At 40.3% G+C, this 17,917-nt stretch overlaps 1 protein-coding gene across 4 annotated transcripts; it reads right to left on the reverse strand.

Moving 5' to 3' along the window:
- Window positions 1-2,285: 2,285 nt before the first annotated feature.
- LOC122998161 (serine/threonine-protein kinase PAK 2-like) lies at window positions 2,286-17,321 on the reverse strand. 4 transcript variants are annotated; one of them, XM_044374891.1, is made up of 15 exons: window positions 17,199-17,321; window positions 10,605-10,795; window positions 10,376-10,482; window positions 8,476-8,623; window positions 8,361-8,377; window positions 8,138-8,251; window positions 7,722-7,845; window positions 7,534-7,597; window positions 7,272-7,320; window positions 6,888-7,000; window positions 6,652-6,769; window positions 6,057-6,156; window positions 5,705-5,901; window positions 5,350-5,487; window positions 2,286-4,407 (listed from the first exon to the last, which is right to left on the reverse strand). In XM_044374891.1, exons 2-15 carry the CDS (start codon window positions 10,777-10,779, stop codon window positions 4,321-4,323), a joined length of 1,551 nt encoding a protein of 516 aa, XP_044230826.1. In that variant the 5' UTR covers window positions 10,780-10,795; window positions 17,199-17,321; the 3' UTR covers window positions 2,286-4,320. The 4 variants fall into 4 exon arrangements, with proteins under 4 accessions (XP_044230826.1, XP_044230824.1, XP_044230825.1 ...); XM_044374889.1 differs by having other exon boundaries at window positions 17,033-17,321; XM_044374890.1 differs by lacking the exon at window positions 17,199-17,321 and adding an exon at window positions 12,935-13,061.
- Between the last annotated feature and the right edge of the window lie 596 nt (window positions 17,322-17,917).

Genomic DNA, 17,917 nt, shown 5'->3' on the forward strand with positions numbered 1-17,917 from the left:
AACATCATGATGGTTAGTTTCAATGTCAGTTTCACACTTTTTGACATGGAATAAAAGGAAGATATTTAAAAATATAAAATATGCCAATATATTCATGTGTACATGTTGTTTGTGATTGGTACAGTTTGTGCTTGGTGAGGTTACTGTCAGCTCTGTGTTCAGTGGTCTGTGTCAGAGTCTCTTCCTCTTCAGCAGCTGCCGTCGGTTCCTGCTGTAACAGCTCAGTGTCTCTGCAGACTGACTGAGGGAGGTTTTTGTACGACTACAAATCACTGCGTGAACACCCAAGCACTGTTTATATAGTGTCCACTCTGACAGTAGTAAACTGCTGCATCTTCAGTCTGAACTCCACTGATGGTCAAAGAGAAGTCAGAGCTGCTTCCACTGCCACTAAACCGAGCTGGTGTTCCTGAATGACGTGTGCTTGCAAATTTTATTAGGAGTTTTGTAGTCTGTCCAGATTTCTGTTGATACCAGTGCATATAATCTCCACTACTATCTCTATAAACAGCCTGGCTGGTTTTACAGGTCAGAGTGACAGTGGATCCTGGAGTAGATGTCACTTCTGGAGGTTGAGTCACAGTCACCTGACCGCTGCATCCTGCAGACAGAAACAAATCTTTCATTTATCAGCAGAAATTAATGACAGAAAAGGCAACACATCATGTTTGAAATGTTGCTGAGTGAATGAACCTGTAAAACAGCAGCAGGCCAGCGTCCAGATGAGGATGGTGATGAGAGTCATGGTGGTTGTGCTTTCTGCTGTGTTGACTGACAGATCTGAGTCCTGCAGTGTTGTATTCACAGGACTATAAACCTTCTCAGTTCACTGGAGGATCAGCTGACGATGCAAAGCCTCCTCTCTATGGAAATGATTTCTCTGCTCTCAACAGACTGAAGAATATTGTCAATTCAATATAATATTAATTCTGGTGTGTTATTAAAAGAGAAGAGATATTTTAATCACTTAATGAGTTTGTATCACTGTGGTGGACATTTGGTGGAGGAACCAAACTCATAAAGTAGCACAGATTTCTATTTTGTATGATTTATAGTGTATATATCTTATACCAAATTGTGCATAAAACTGTGAGTTCAGTGTTTGCATGTTGTTATTTTTGTTATTCATCAAACAGGGCTGATCTCACACTGATAAGAACCTTTATAGAGATCAATATTCATTCATATTGCATCTGTTTACGTCTGTTATGGTAAACTCTATCTGAGGTAGGCCAATGACATTAGTTTAATATTTCTTCAAAACTACATACAATGCATTCTCTATTCCTTTATTGCTCAAAAATGTACAAAACAGTACACAGATTCTATGTTGATACAAGAGAAATAAGTATATTCCGCATTCATTCAGGATCCGTGCCACATTTTTTTTTCTTAGCGAGGACGACTGCTATAAAAGGTAACAAAGTCTGAATGTCAGGCTGATGAAAATCAGTTTCACTTCCCCTTTAACTGGAGATGAACTATCAAGAGGTTTCTGTAAGTTGTGGTTTTGTCTTTGGGAAACTATTCGGGTGAGCAGTCGTGCATATCCGTATCTCCTGCAACAGGTCACAGCTGCAACACATCGATCTGTATGCAGCCTAACTAAGGGAGGTTTTTTTATGACTCCATATCACATAATGAGTAGTAATCTTCTGCATCTTCAAGCTGGACTCCCCTGATAGTCAGAGTGAATTCAGGTTGGGATCCACTGCTGCTGATATGACTCAGAGTATCAGATTGATGACAACTTATTTTGTAAAACAGCTGTTTGGGAGGCTGTCCAGGTTTCTGTAGGTACAAGCTGAGATCATCATCGACTCATGTACTCAGAGAGACTGTCTCCCCCAGACTGACTGACTTTGATGCAGGAGACTGAGTCACAGTTGGATTGCCTGTCGATCCTGCAAAACAATAAAAAATTACCACTGTATCTAACATATTACATGAAGAATAATCCAATGTGAAAACTTAACTAACTGTAAAGATTGGTTCGTATATTTGAGTCAAATCAGCATCAGCACTTGGACTGTTAGTATCACAAAGAAAACCAGTAACATCTCCGTTATGGATGAATGTGTGTGAGGAAAAAGAGCAAAATTTTATGATACATAAAACTTGGCGCCTTTAAAGCGGCTGATAAGCAGGGAGGCAGAACAGATATTCAAATTATAACATCTGTGGACATCAGTGAGTTGTTTCTGCCATAAATGCTTAAATACCGCCCTCTTGTGTCAAAATAGGAGATCATAAATACATTTGAATCATTCACATTGAAACACGAGCCAATTTAAGTCAATTTTTAATAATAATTTACATACTATATGGATTTGGTTTCATGATGAACAACAGCACATTCATTTTAAACTCTTCAATCATTCATGTTATGCATCTAGCTGGAATGTGTGCTCTGGTCACATAATGGTGTATTTCATTCTGCCAATAGTATTTGGAAGCACTCTTTATTTGTGTGAACCTGTTGAGATCCATAGGAGTGTGTTTTATTGAATCATGCATCCGTTAAAAACAAATTCAATGAGACGTTTTAAATGCTTTATAGGGATTGTCTAAACATGCTGGAAAATGAGGTACTGTCCCATTTTGAAACTCATTCGGCACCCCAATACAGGTTAAAACAAACAATTATTTCCAAATACTGCTCGACTCAGGTCTGGCTAGAGTGTCTCAGGCTTATCAATACATTTAATGGTTTGGAGTCCATAATTGTGCAGATCAGGGAACTAAAGATAAATTGGTACATATAAACAAGTTGAAAAAAAAAATTGTCCTCTGTTGTGTTAGTTACAAATATAAAACAATGATATACATACTTTTAAAAAGCTGCTAAAAATACAGGACATCACCAATACATAATATACAAAAAAAAAAGCAAAGTCTTTCTCCAGTTCAACACATTCAGACAGACAACTTCACACAGTATTTGTGTTGTACTGACACCAACACACCAATAGTAAGGCGTCTATTGGAAAAAGGCACGACTAAAGACAAACAGAACATCTAGACGAAACATCATGGTGAGAGAAATGTGGTTTTCAGGTACAGTAATCTTGAGAGTTCAAGGTTTAAGGAAATGTTTCAGACGGTAAACATCTGAGTGATCAGATGGATTTGCATAGTTTGATAACAGAGGTGTATGAAGTTGGATTAATGATATTGTGTGTTTTGGTTCCTGGTGACACCCTAAACTCCCGACACCCTTAACAAATGAAATCTGGACATTTTTTATCTACTATTATAAAATAAATGAGTTTCATGTATAAAAGCAGACTGAAGAAAAACTAAATCCCATCCCTTTACTGGAATGGGTTAATTTCCAGTGAGATCCAAGGTCAAACAAGGACACTTGAATGGCTTTTTCCACTGCACAAAGACTGCATTGTCCCAGGCAGGGCCACAGTACACTTTCTAACCTATTGGACCCTGTCGTAATGCACATGTGTAACCATAGCAACAACCACAGAAAACCAGTTGCAAAGGTCCAAGTATCTCCATACACCAAGAATCCTCACTATCGTTATCCTCATGATGAGCATGTCTGATCATGTCAAAAAACTCTTTAATTTGATTCAAAGAATGTTTAATATTTTAAGATTTCCTTATTTGTAAAATATTCTAAGGCAAAAATTAGATACCAGCTTGAACTGATAGTGTGTTTTAAGTCTTGGTAACACCCTAAACTGCCACCAGAGGGCAGACACCCTCAAAAAAAAAAAAGAAATCTGGACAAATTCATGTTGCAAAATCCCTCTTGGTGCAGGGAAATGAGTAACATCACCCTTTTCCAACTGAGGCCTGCCCACATTCCTTAAAACCTGCTTTGAACTACCATGTAGTATGGATTCAGGACACAGTTACGTGTAACGTTGTCCATGTTTCTCAGCTTCTCAGGAATAGTTGCTTTCAGCAGCTTTGTGAAGAGGTCTTAAGATAAAGAAAAAAAAACCTTTGTGAATGTTCCTTGGTGTGCAAAGAGTCTTGAACCTTAACAACAGTGATCCTGTGTTGCTGATATGCATAGTAACCAGTGTCAACATCAACAACATACACATGCTATGGCTGCGACAGACATTATGGCTGCCTGCAGTTTTAGAAAAGGGCACAGAAGGTGCGATTAATCTGGCATCAGTACAGAAACACTGGGAAGAGTCGAGAGGCATTTTATGACTCTTTGAAAAAAAAAAACAAAACAAAAAAAAACACTAGCAGGTTGCTGACGACCGTCATACGTAGACCAGTAGGAGATGCTGGTTGGATTGGCTGTCGCTGGCGAAAGCTCTCATAGTCTTTAGAGACTGGGATTTAGCGGTTGCTCCTCATGGCCTCCTTGGCTGCCAGGATGAGGGGGGTAAGACTGGACAGAGGCTTGGCCAGCTTCAGGAAAGGATGCTACGGACACACACAAACAAAAAGGAGCGAACACATGAAATATAACTGTTGAGGAAGTTAACTTTATTTTCAGGATTAACTCTGGCGAATATGTGCAGTTACCCACATTAAGTGCAAGAAAACTAACTTTATGACTCTAGATGTGTCATTTTTCAAACACAAATGCCAAACATTCTCTAGTTCCAGCTTTTTTAGTAGTTATCTTAAGGTTTTGGGCTATTGGCTGAAAAAAAACCCAAACAATTTGAAGATATCATCTTGGATTTTAGGAATCATCTTTTGATTTCAACCTTCTTAAATTTAAGAGTATGCTGCTTTCTTTGTTTTATAAATTAGTATACCCCAAACTACCAGTTTGAACAAAGCATTTTGAATGTCACCTTGGGCTCTAGGTAATTGTGATTCACTGTTTTTTAGAGATGTTCCAATCTATTTTTTTTCAACCCCAATTCCGAATTCTCTGAAAATGAGATAATATCAAACTTACTTCATCCAGAAATACAGTATTTTTTGTGCCAAAGATGCTCAGTATACATAATAAAAAGAATTCTATTACCTACACAGCAGTAGAAGATATGCTGTGTTGATTAAATATGTATATAGCACAGGTGTAGCCGATATTTAGCACACCTTACTTTTCATGAGCTAATTAATCCAAACACTGTCACTCACTGCTCCCAAGTCATTTTTCACATCGACAATTTTCACTCACATATGCAGTGAAATGCTCCAACTGCAGGCTGAGGTTAAAATATGCCCAGTCTAGATATGGGACATCCCCACTATTTTCTAACATTTCTTAGACAAAAATGATCAAACGATCAATCAAGAGAATGATCAGCATATAAGTTGTTGTTGTTACAGCGCTAATGCACAGTAAGTTTTTTGAGAGACAGATACTCGCATGTTGAGGCAGTGTGCGAGTGTGTAGGCCCCCTTTACCTGCAGCAGTTCTCGGCCCGATCCTCGTTTCTCCACGTCCATCTCCAGACAGCGGGACAGGAAGGATCTGAAGACAGGAGACAGCTTCTCTGGACTCTGCAGCTCAGGAGTCCCGTTGGTGGCAATTAAATACAAAGCCTACGACCAAAACAATATAGCATGGTAAGAAAAGCTGTTTCATATTATTTTAAATTACATATCTTTGGGGTTTAAACCGTTGGTGAGGCAAAACAAGCAATTTGAAGACATCACTTTGGGCTCTGGGAAATAGCGACGGCATTTTTCACAATCTTCTGACATTTTATAAACTAAAAGATTAAACAAAAAATATTCAAAAGATTAGGTTCACACTCACCCTGAGAGGGTTCTCGTTGAGATATGGAGGCTCTCCCTCCACCATCTCTATGGCCATAATCCCCAGAGACCAAATGTCCACTTTGGGTCCGTAGGCTTTCCTGGTCACCACTTCTGGAGCCATCCAGTACGGAGTCCCCACCATGGTGCTGCGTTTACTCTGCTCTGGTGTGATCTGGGCACAGAAGCCAAAGTCAGCTGCAAAGAGAGAAAAAAAACAAACACACATGGTTTAAGATCCAAAAATCCACGATTCTTACTACAGTTAAAAGCACACATTCATGTGCTATTCAGTCAGATATGTAAAGTATGTGTTTGGGGATCTGTGCATGTTTGCGTGTGTGCTCCCTCACTGAGTTTGACTGATCCGTCCATCCCCAGCAGTACATTGTCACTCTTGATGTCTCTATGGATGACCTGGTTGGCATGAAGAAACTCCAGAGCCTGGAGGACCTGGACACAGAGAGGGAGGAAGGTTAGGATCCCCAAAAGTTAACACACAAGTATCACTAACAAATAAATGAAAGTAGAGAAATGCGCACAGCTTTTTTAGAGTCTTTGTGTGTTTCGGTGCAACAGATACAAAGAGGTGAGAGCCTCATATACTATTATTGGATTTGTTCATTACAGTAAAATAAAGCCTTTCATCTCCTACGCATCTGATGGAACAGATATGCTTCTACTTTAAGCAATACAGCTGTCTGCACAGGCTGCGTCGTAGCTTACTGAAATCGATCTAGTGTGGAGCATGTTTGGGGCCCTGCGCTCAAATAGTGTTCTCGAACACATCCTGTGCACACACAGACTAAGGACTGAAGCTGTTGCTGCTGCTGCTGCTGCTCTGCTGACATGCTGTGCAACACAAGTGCTTTGACAGGTTTTCACTGATGTTTCAAAAAGATTTTGTTAACCACTTTCATAAGCTAAGCTGTCTGAGAAGAATCCCACCTCTCTGCACACGGCGGCGATCTGAGCTTCGTCCATGCACGTCTCCGTCACAACATCAGTTAGGGAACCACCAGCCAGATACTCCATCACCACAAAAAGCTCATCTCCTACAAGGAAACTAAAAAAAAACAAACAAAAAAAAACGCACACACATTCATAAAGCAGTCGACTCACAGTTGTTGCTGTGTTGATGTGTTGTATGTCTGTCTGTACAGTTTGTGTTAGGTCAGTGTTACCTGTCTACGAAATTGACAATGTTGGGGTTCTTCAGCTCCTTCATGACCAGGATCTCGTTGATGATTAGCTCTTTCTTTGGCTGCTTCTGCAAGTTGATCTGTTTGATGGCCACCTGCAGAACACAATATCGGGTAAATTGAACGGTACAACTAATTAGCTTGTAATGCTAACAGTCTACACTGTTTAAGGAATAGTTTGAGTTAAGTCATTTAAATCCCTGAAATTTGCTCAAAGTCAAATTTGGACAATGTAAAACTGTCAAGACAACATACATGGATAGGTTAGGTTTTAAAACTGTCTACTATTTCACAGTTCAGTCCCACCTCTTCATGACTTTGAGGGGAACCTGACAGGTGACTTTTGTAAATATGAGGACCCCTTACCTCTTGTCCTGTCGCAACATCTATAGCTGTGTAAACTGTTCCAGATGCCCTGAAAGTAAAAAAACAGTGGGACATGATATAAAAGTCTTTTCCTTATTTCTTTCCACTCTTGTGACTATTTTTTCAGTGTCCATACACAACTCAGAGTTGGTTTCCCTTCTCCTTTGGTCAAGAAACCAGTTTGGATGAGCGACCTGCTTGATAACCTCTGTTAAATTCCTGCCCGTTTTCAATGTTTACATGATTTTGAATTCTGACTCACCCCTGGCCGATCTTCTCATAGCGAGTATATTTCTTCTTAGGATCTCCAATACTGACAATCGTTCCTAAGAATCACAGAAAAAAGAATTGTTTAGTCAGCTCTGGAGCCAAAAATAGATGTGGCTCTGCCTGTGATGTGTCATATCCTGTGTCTATCTGTGTTTGTGTGTGTGTGTGTGTTTTACATACTGAGCTTCTCCATGATTTCCTCATCAGTCATCTTGCCCCCCTTCTTCTTCTGTTTGTCAGCTGCCTTGGAGGCTGCGTCTCCCTCTGGAGCTGGAAGTGGGTCTATCACCGACCTCGTGTACACCTGACACAGCAAAGGAAAAATTCCTTTTCCTTTTGTTCTAATCATTTCCCAAGGAACACTGAACCTTGGCTGACCTTACCCATCTTATTTTTGGCTGCTTGTATTTTTTGGTAATTGGATTATAAGCTGTAATTCTCACTAAACCTCATTATGGGAAACAGTATCAACTGGTTTTACACTTCCCAATTTCATTGTTCATAGTTCAAAATGACAACATGTACTTCTGTGTTGCTTTCTTGTACTTTCATGTTATAAAAAAAACAAAACAAACAATCTTTTTATCATGACTCACTGATTTTGTGTGTTCTGGCCGCGGTGCCACAACTGGGGGTGGTGTATCGTCATCGTCATCATCGTCGCCATCCTTGCCGCCTGACGGGGAGGTTGTGGTACCCTGCTTGCCTGGCTGCAACAGCGAACACACCCAGATATAACACAAAAACAGTAAGAATATACTGAACGCATGTAATGTAACGTTAGGAATGAGAATGGAAGTAATGAGTGAAACCACTCACCGACTGCGAGTCTTTATCTGAAAGAGACAAAATTACAGAAGAGAAAGTGTGAGAACATGGTGAGGCTTGCAAATATTTTGACTTTTAATAATTTGTTGAGCAAAAGAAAACTGACCCGAGGCGGAAAGACTGAGGTATTTCTGTTTTCCACTGGTGGAATCGTAGAACTTGAGAATGTCGAGGACGGCCTGAGGATTCTGTTTCTGCTCTGATTTACTGATGTTAGAGGTTTGAAGGAGACGGGCCCACTGCTCTGGCATGCCCTGGACAAACACACACACACACACACACACACACACACACAGACAGACAGACGCACAGTGAAAACCTTTTACATAGATCTAACCGGAAAACAAAGAAAACAAGTGTAAGAAACAGGAGGAGCAGTTCCTGTATTGGAGTGAGTCCATCCAATTTCCTGATATTAAGTACTTCACCACATTTCTAACTTTTAGGAGCTTTTTTTGCAAATTAAATATCATATCACTTTCGAACATATACAGAAAAGGTTGATCAACAAACATAAAAACATATGTTATGGACTTAAATATACATACGTCTGTTACTAGCTCCCAAGAGTACATTATGTATGCATATGTGCTGTGCTTACACATACAGGTAAGCATAGACTACTAAAAGTACCATTTGAGGGTTACAAGTCTGTAGCTAAAGCATCACAGCAACAATACACACAACCATTAGAGAAAAAAAGAACTATATAAGCCTTGGTATCACAAGAGGCTGAGCTATAGATATGCCTTTAAAGTCCATTAACGTAATTAACTTTCAGTTTTCAGGAGTTAAAGAATAACATACGCTCACTGTACATAAGCATTTTGCATGTCTGACAGAAATTACAGCAAAAAAAAAAAAGAAAATTCCTTTGAATTTCATTGTGTTTTTACTTGACTCTGGAAGACTGGCTCAAGGTTTATAACCACAACACAGAAAATCCCATTAGCTTGTTTTTGTTTTATCCTGCCAGCTAAATGTCTATGTAGCTGTATGGATTTCTGAGTGAGGCAGCAAGTCTGAAACAAGAACATGAACTGAAACATGTTAAATTACCCTGGCTGAGTTTTGCAATAATCTAACGGCAAAACTAGAGTTATTTATTTCCAATGAGTCAATCACTCATTTGGTCTATAATAAAGCATTTTGTACAGTATTAAAGGGGCACTCTGCCCATTTTACATGTGAAGATATGTTTACTCAACACAGTACAACTGAACCTGTAGAAGCAGTTGTGTAACGTCTTCTGTGGCTCTGTGTTAATAACCCAGATGATATTATCTTGCATCTCAGCTCAAATTTTTAACAGAAAGCCTGCGTTACAATCTGGAGATCTAAAGGTCTAATAAAAAGGTGCTTTTTAGTTGCATTATGGGAGTTTTAGAACAGAGAGAGAGAGACAGCGTGACAGTGGGCCATGCACAGAATTATATAATTAGTGTTACATCCAGGTAATTTCAATTTCACCTTGTTTTCATTACTAAATAGAAGACAACTGCCGTGCAGTCACAGAATTTGCATCCATTCATTCACTGTTATACAGAGCAATGACCACAGTGGGAGGAAGGTTTAGAGTAGAGAAGGCTTTGCAAGGTGTGTGTAACTGAAAAGGAGAAGACTGCCAAGCCTTTCTTCAACTTCCTTATTGTTGTCTTCACTATCAACTGTTACTAACTACCTGTGTTTCAATTTATATGAGAAACACAAGCAGCTGATAACAGTTCTTGTGGTCCCCGTGTGATATATCAGTAGCCATTGTAACCCTGACGTGTAGCAACGTTTTTAAAAGGAGCTGCATGCCAGTTATGTTGTAGCCTAAAGCTTCAGAGCCTATGCATCTTGCTGCCAAAAGCATAGAGTATCCCATTAAAGCAGAAGTATAGATAAAGCTTATAAGTCAGGATATCTCTGCCTCTCTTGCATCTGTTTTTGACCAATTTTTTAAAAGTGTGTCACTTGCTATACTAAATCTCTGGAGTAGCCCTTTAAGGTTAGGTACTTACAGTGAACTCTCCAGTGACAGCATCAAAGCCCACATGGATGGTGTGTTCAAAGTCCGAAGGGGAGGAGATCTCAGGCCTGTCCTTATCCCGATCTTTCTTCCTGCCTCCTGCAGGTAAAGGTCAAGGGTCAACATGTTGGTCATCCACTGCCATGCATGTGGTTTTTTTTTTTTTTGCTTTACAGTATGTACGTCTACATATATGTGTGTGTATTCATCATGTCTCTCACCTTTCTCAGAGGCAAACATGGATATGATCTTGTTTCTCGACTTTCTCTCCTCCGGTACAGACGGCAGCGGCCGAGAGCTGTGATTGGCTGACTGGGGGTCCTTGGCTCCTCCTTGGCTGCTCATCCTGACAGGGGGGGCGGGGGGCTTGTCCTCACACACTCCGCTGTCACACATCTACACACACGTACACCTGCGGAGTCGCACAAATGCAAACGTACACATGAAATACATTAAGTCTGTTGCACGCTCAATCACTGGCTCACTTCTTCCTGTTTTTTTTTTTTTTTAACCTTTCACAATGCTAGTCAAAGCAGTACATGCTAGCCCAAAATGCTACTGAGAGACGCTCGTTTCCCTTTGACAAATCAAGACAAGCTTAGCCTACATTACACAGAGTAGAAACAACTAAACAACAAAGTCAGAAAAACACACAGACCTAAGTGATCCATCCATACCACAATCTGTGGATCAGCAGTGAGTGTTGGAGCGAAGGGAACAGAGAGTGTGAACAGGAAGCAACGCTGAATGGGCGAAATGACGTGTTGAGTCTCGCTCACATTTAGCAATGAATGAGGAAGGAAAGGAGGCAGAGAAACAGAGAGAGAAACAAGAGTGTCGACGAGAGAGTGGGTGACTGAGAATGGTATAACAAAGGATTTAAAGGGAGAGGAATGAAGAACGGCACCGTGTGAAGAAGAAGAAGAAGAAGGAGAACTGGGCTGTGTGGTGTCAGACATCAGAAACATGATATAGACACCAGTGGTAGAAAATAACTGAATATATCAACTAGTAGTAATATGCTTAAGTACAATTTTGAAGTATTCTCATTTCATCCTACCTAATAGTTCTACTCCACTACATTTCATAGGGAAATATTGCAGTTATACAACGTATAATAACCTTATAAAATACAATGCATTGTTCCCCATTTTGACCAGTAGTTCCACTACTTTTTGGCTTGTGGCCTTCTGAAAAAAAAAAAAGCATTGTGTCTTGGGGCCCCATTTTCAGCTGTTGGCAGTTCCACCAAAGAGACATTTCCACTTTTAACTTCTGTTTCAAGTCTCAGAGAAGTAAAATGATCCAATATTTCACAGAAAAGCACAGATCTGGTAAAAAAGACCCTATCTTGAGACCCCTTTGGAGGAGGCCTGACCCCTCTGTTTTTGGAGGCCACTGGACTAAACCTCTTAACTTTACATACAGTAGTTGAAAGTAGCTCCACCTCAACCAGCTTCAACATTAAAATTATACTTATTAATGCATCAGTATTGACAATCTAATAATGTCATATTATGAATCATATATTAGTCATAGGGGCCAATTTTCTGCAGAATGAGTGTTTAGCTTTTTGATGCTTGAACTGCATTTTGCTGACAATACTTCTGTATTTTCACTTAATGATTTTAAAGTGTTTTACTTGATTTTTTGGCACTTTTACTTTGGTAAAGGCTTTGAATACATTTTACACTACTGCTTGTAAAGAGTTGAGTTTCACCCATTAGCCTAATATGGTGAAAACTGAGATTGTAGAGACACATGCACACGCACAGTCACACGGACATGCACGCACACACACACAAACACAACCAACCACAAGAGCACCTTGCAGAGCAAGCAATTTGATCCACTCGGAGCTGCAGTCTGCATTCTTGGTGACATCACAGACAGGAAACAGGAAACAAACAAAGGTTTCCTCACTTCCTGTGTCTGACCACCAATGACACAGCTCGTAAGGAACCCGGATAGTAAACGTGGCTAAGGTTTGTATTGCCTATGACCTCGTCTTCACACATAAACCCTCCACCTGCAGCAGCCGCCTCTGCTGACCTCATTTACCTCTCATTCAAAACACCACAAAATAAAAGAAGTCAGGTACACGATCACCAAAATACACCATATTAGGCCTTTGAGGTTATTGAAAGAGTCAACTCACACAAAATGTTTTGTGCTGTGTAATAACCGAGCCTTCGGGCCACGAGCTGAAACACATCTGCACTATCCTCCTCACTCGAGGCTAGAATATTCACAACCCTGCATCATTTCTGAAACATTCGCAGTACTGCATGTCTAACATTACTGAGCGCCCTACTGTGCAATGATTTTCAATTTTCCTGGTTGGCTGTGATGGTTTTTTCCACCTTTAATCATGTAAACTGATCTTAAACTTAAATTTCCCAGCGTGGCAAGACAGTCAAACTATTATAAAGACACAATCCAGTGAGCTAGTCCAAATGGAAAAAATGAGACACTCCCCTAGCTCTCTTTACACCCCAAATATCTTTTTCAATGCCTTTCCTTCTCCTGCATTAAGTTGCTAAGTACTCACCAGTTTGTCGCCTCTTCTGCGTCTTACAGAAGACCACGTAAACAATAAAAAATAGTTGTATTCCCAGCGAGTGTGTGTACCTCTTTCTCTACTGCTCATTTATCTACTTAGCTCTCGCTGGTTCCCTCTATCTGTCTTTTCACCCTTCTCAGGGCAGGTCCTAGCAGGCTGCCTCATTCCTCAGCGATTTTGGATGGGACAAGTGTATTCTTGCCCAGGCAGGATAAAATTAGACCCAGTCCAGCCTTAATGTGCATTTTCAAAGTCTGTGTGTGTGTATGTGTGTGTGTGTGTGTGTGTGTTGGACTGAATGTTGGGTGCTGGCTGGCCAGGCCGCGACAAGTTGTCTCTCAGTAGGAATTCCATAGCTTCGGGGCTGCTGGGGTTTGGGCGTGTACTCCTCTTCATCTCACACACACTCACTCACACACACACACACTCACACACACAAAACTCCTCCTCATACAAGCCTCATCTCACACACATTCCCTGCCCTAAAAAACACACACTCCCCTTGCCAACAAGGGGCTCCATTGTGAGCACATGTAAGTCTTTTATGAAGTGTAGCTCGGAGCTAAGCTTACTGAGCAGCAGCAGCAGGACAACTTTGAGGGGAGCAGGCAGGTGCAAACATCAGCACTGAAGGCTACAGTGTTTGTATAACTGCTTATTGCTGCTGAAATGATGAAATTAAATAATCATCTAAAAGGAATAGTTCAACATTTTGCACAAATACCGGAAACAGGAGAAAACAACTAGCCTGGCTCCGTGCAAAGGTAATAAAAATCCGCCCGCAAACACCTCTAAAGTTCAACAAATAATACGTTATACGATTTATTTAATATGCACCAAAACTTGAGTGTAAATATATCAATTCTCTGTTTTCAGGGGGTAATGTGCCAGAATATTTCTTGACCGGGACCGGTTACAAAGACTCCAGGAAATTGCTGGTCTTTGCAACAAAATAGTCTGGCACAAAAGTAAAATGCTCAAGTAAAGTTTTGGACAGAAGCAGGCAAGCTGTTTCCAGTCTTTTACGCTAAGCTACGTTAACAAGCTGCTGGCTTTGGCTTCATATTTAACAGACAGGTGTGAGAGTGGTGTCGATCTTTTCGTCTAACTCTCGAAAAGAAAGAAAATACGCTTATTTCCCCAAAACTATTCCTTTAAGTCGTTTATCAAGCACGAAGGCCAAAGATTTGCCGGCTTCAGACATGTGAACAGCTTTTCTGCATTTCATATCGTTATACCATAAGAACCAGTGGTTCCCAAGCTGGAGGTGGGGACACCCCAAAGTGGTCGCAAGATAAATCTGAGGGGTCACAAGACGATTAAGAGGATAGGAGAGAATCTAAAACATAGGCTATTCCTTTTACACAAAATTATGTTTACTTTTTATGACTTTTCTCTGGATAGTTTTACCCTTTCAACATATGGATGGGTGGCGTTAAGCAATCGTAAGACTCTATTTTGTGTTTTGCCAACTTGTGTAGGGAACTGGTGATCATCTTTATGATTAATGGATTCATTATTTAGTCTATCAAGTTTTAAAAACAGTCAAAAATGCCAACAACATTGTATTTAAATTGGTTGTTTCGTCCAAACAAAATATAGTGATTTACAATGATTCAAATGATCAAAATTGTAGTTTGTTATTTTTCTGTCATTTGAGAAATCAATCAACCGACTAGTTGTTTCAACCCAAACTTTTGACCTGCGTTTATCATTATTTTTGACATGTTATAGAACAAAATATTGGTTTCATTGCTATAATTAAAACTATTACTGGCCAGCTGTCTATCCCTCACTGATGTGGATATGTTCCTTTTAAAATTGCAGGCTTCAGTCTTTCTTCACAGTCCTGCCTCTGGGCCTTTATATTTCCAAATTTATCTCCTCAAACTCTGCCTACTTGGCTACCAAACAGGCTATCTTACATCCAGACAGCACACTGCATCTATTTTACATCACACTGAATCTCCTGTTAGATTCACAGACTCTCTTCTCATCATCGCTGTGCCACAGAGCCTGTCACGTCTGTCTGTCCTTTATCATTTCTACTCCTCAGTCTCTGCTCTCTCTCTCTCGCCGCATCCGAGCACTTTCTATTCCCTATAGCTGGCCACCGTCAAGGGAAGCCCACTTCCTCATCCTGGAACTCCCCCGAGCCCCCGTGGGTCACAGGACCAGGTTCGTCCAACCAGAGCGTAGCAAACACAGCCGCTTAGCTGTTTACAGGAAGTGGACAGCAAGTCTTTTGTATTCGGCTTCTATAAAAGGAAATTCTACAGAGCACTTCCTGGAAGGAGTGATGAAGCCTACACACACACACTGAAACACACATTCAATCACACACTCGCACACAAACGCTGCTCCCTTTCATTCACTGACACGGAAACATACTGTACAAATCACCACAGACAGACACAAACATACATACACACACACTGTTTGAGCTCACCACCTTCTACAGGCACTTCACTGATTATGGCTCTGGCCTGCGAACAGGAGTGTAAACACACTGCCCAGCCGCCGCACGCCCACACTCAACAGCTTATCCTGTTATTGAAACAGCTGGCCTCAGCCCTGTGTCAACATTTTGACAAATCAAATTACCAACACTGTCATAACTTGAATTTATGATTTGAAACCGGACCAGGTACAACAAAAAACTAGCCTCAGGACTCAAAGTCGTATGTTAGTTTCATGGTCTAGTGCATGAATGACTGGCACGATATACCTGCAGGATTACCGGCATGGACTGTTTCCATCAAGCAGAAAAATAAGTCACAGATGTAATCTCGGTGTCCTCAGTTATAGTAAAAGGATAGGTTCATAATTTTGCTGTAGATAAACTTTTAAATACATTTTTGCACAGAAGAAGGACTGTGGATTTCGGCCTCCCCATCACTTAATTGTAAGTGCATTATGAAGGGATCTTCTAATGGTCAGTATGAACAGGAGGAATGATTACAGCAAAAAAAAAAACCTATTTCAATGTTCATTTGAGCACCTGACAGTTGTTTTAAGACAAACTTGAAAATTTGTGAACCTGTCCTTTAAAACCCCTATTTGCAGGTATTAAAGTCCCCCTTCACTGAAAATGTGTTCTGCTTATTTTTACCTTAATATGATGTTTGAGCTTCACTTTGCACAACAATGTATGTGCAAAGTTTGTCACATTCATCAGCCGAAGGGGGGAAGTTTGTCCGTGCTCACCTTAAATCAGAGTTTAGGATATGTACATATGGCGTGGATGAGCATGATTTTGTGACATCACAACCGGAAGCCAATGGTGGTGGTCCAGTATGATGTGGATCAGACACATCAGACAAATTAGCGCTCAAAGCATTTTAAAGGATGTCTGGAGTGGATCTTTAAACATTTAGGAGGTAGCAGAGGAGGCAAGCAAACTAAACTTACTAGGTAAAATTGTAGATTTACAATACATTTCCAAGTGCTTCAATCTGTACTGAGACAGCTTGCTCCTTCTTTTAAGACTCTGAATAACAAATATGTCCAGTATGTTCAGACTTCACCTTGAAATTGATTTAGATTCCAGCTGGCTGAAGTCACAAAAGAGATCATTTCCAAACCCAGAGCTGAAAAATCTCCATTAAACCACACTGCAAACATAAAAAAGGCACTGTGCACATACATTAAACTGTATTTTTGTACAGAATACACTATAACTTAAAGTAACCGCGCCTTCTGCTTCATAAAAACACATTTTATTGATCCAGCTTATCAACTTATCAGACATGTACAGGCCGCTTTAGACCAGCTGACCCCATTGTCTATTATCGCAGATGTTTTGTATTAACCTCACGTTATTTCAATACTACAGTGCTCTCCGGTAGACTGTCATTACTTCGGTTTGAATTAAAAAGAAAGCAAACCACAAATCCCACTAACATCTGGATCTCCTGCCTGCTGTGCTTTATTTTTATCCCGTTAGACAGGAAAAGTGTCTCCTTTCCAGTCTGAAACCTTCCAGTGTCAAAGAAAGTCTTTTTAAACAACGTATGACTAAATTAGTAACGTGTACATAAGACAAAAGTCGGACTGTCTGTGTTGAATGACCAAATCTAAACTCACCGGTTGCTGTCAACCGCAAAAACTCAACCGCACTCCGGCCAAACTCCCGAAACTCCGCCCAGCTGCTGCTGACTTTCACGCCGTTTAAATAGCCCAGATTTGCCGCAGAGATTTCACTAACGCTGCCTGAGGTGTGAAAAACTAAATCGCCTTTTACCACACTCACTTTTCTCTCTCTCTCTCCCCTCTCTCTCTCTCTCCCCCCGGAGTGGTCTCGGCTTGGCTCTTCGCTTGTCCCGGGGAGGAACCCGGCTGAGAGGAAGCGGAACGTCGTAGAACAAACCGAGGAATCGGAACCTGTCGGCTTCCGTAGTGCTCATTGGGCAAAGCGTAAAAGGCGCGTAATACGCAGCTGGCAAAAAGAGAGTGCAGTTGCTACGTGTTTACGCAGCGTCGGGCTGTAAAAGTTAACGGACACAACACCAGAAACAACGTGATTTAGATTTTCAGAATAAAAGACCACTTATACTTGTTTTACCCATGTAGAATATAAAGAAAGATGTCTTTTTTTTAACAGTTAATAAAATTCAATTAGTACGATATATATTTTTTAAAATCTCAAGTTCCATAAAAATGATCACAGTGGAATAAAATATAACTCAGTGCAAAAAATATGACACAAAGAATTGAAATATTACAATGTCCAGAACAGTAGAGCTGCAACTAAAGATTATGGAACTTGACTTTTATTCTTAAAACAACTCAAAATGATTAATTGATTATCAAAATAATCGGTGATGAATTTAATAGATTAATCAACTAATCATTGCAGCTCTACAGAACAATATTGAGTATCAAAATACCAAGAGGAATAATATTATAATATTAATATGGAGTTAAGCATTTTAACTTATTTCTTTCACAAAATATTGATGTTGACACACA

The sequence above is a fragment of the Thunnus albacares genome, chromosome 15 (genome assembly GCF_914725855.1).
Source record: "Thunnus albacares chromosome 15, fThuAlb1.1, whole genome shotgun sequence".
NCBI classification, from domain to species: Eukaryota; Metazoa; Chordata; class Actinopteri; order Scombriformes; family Scombridae; genus Thunnus; species Thunnus albacares.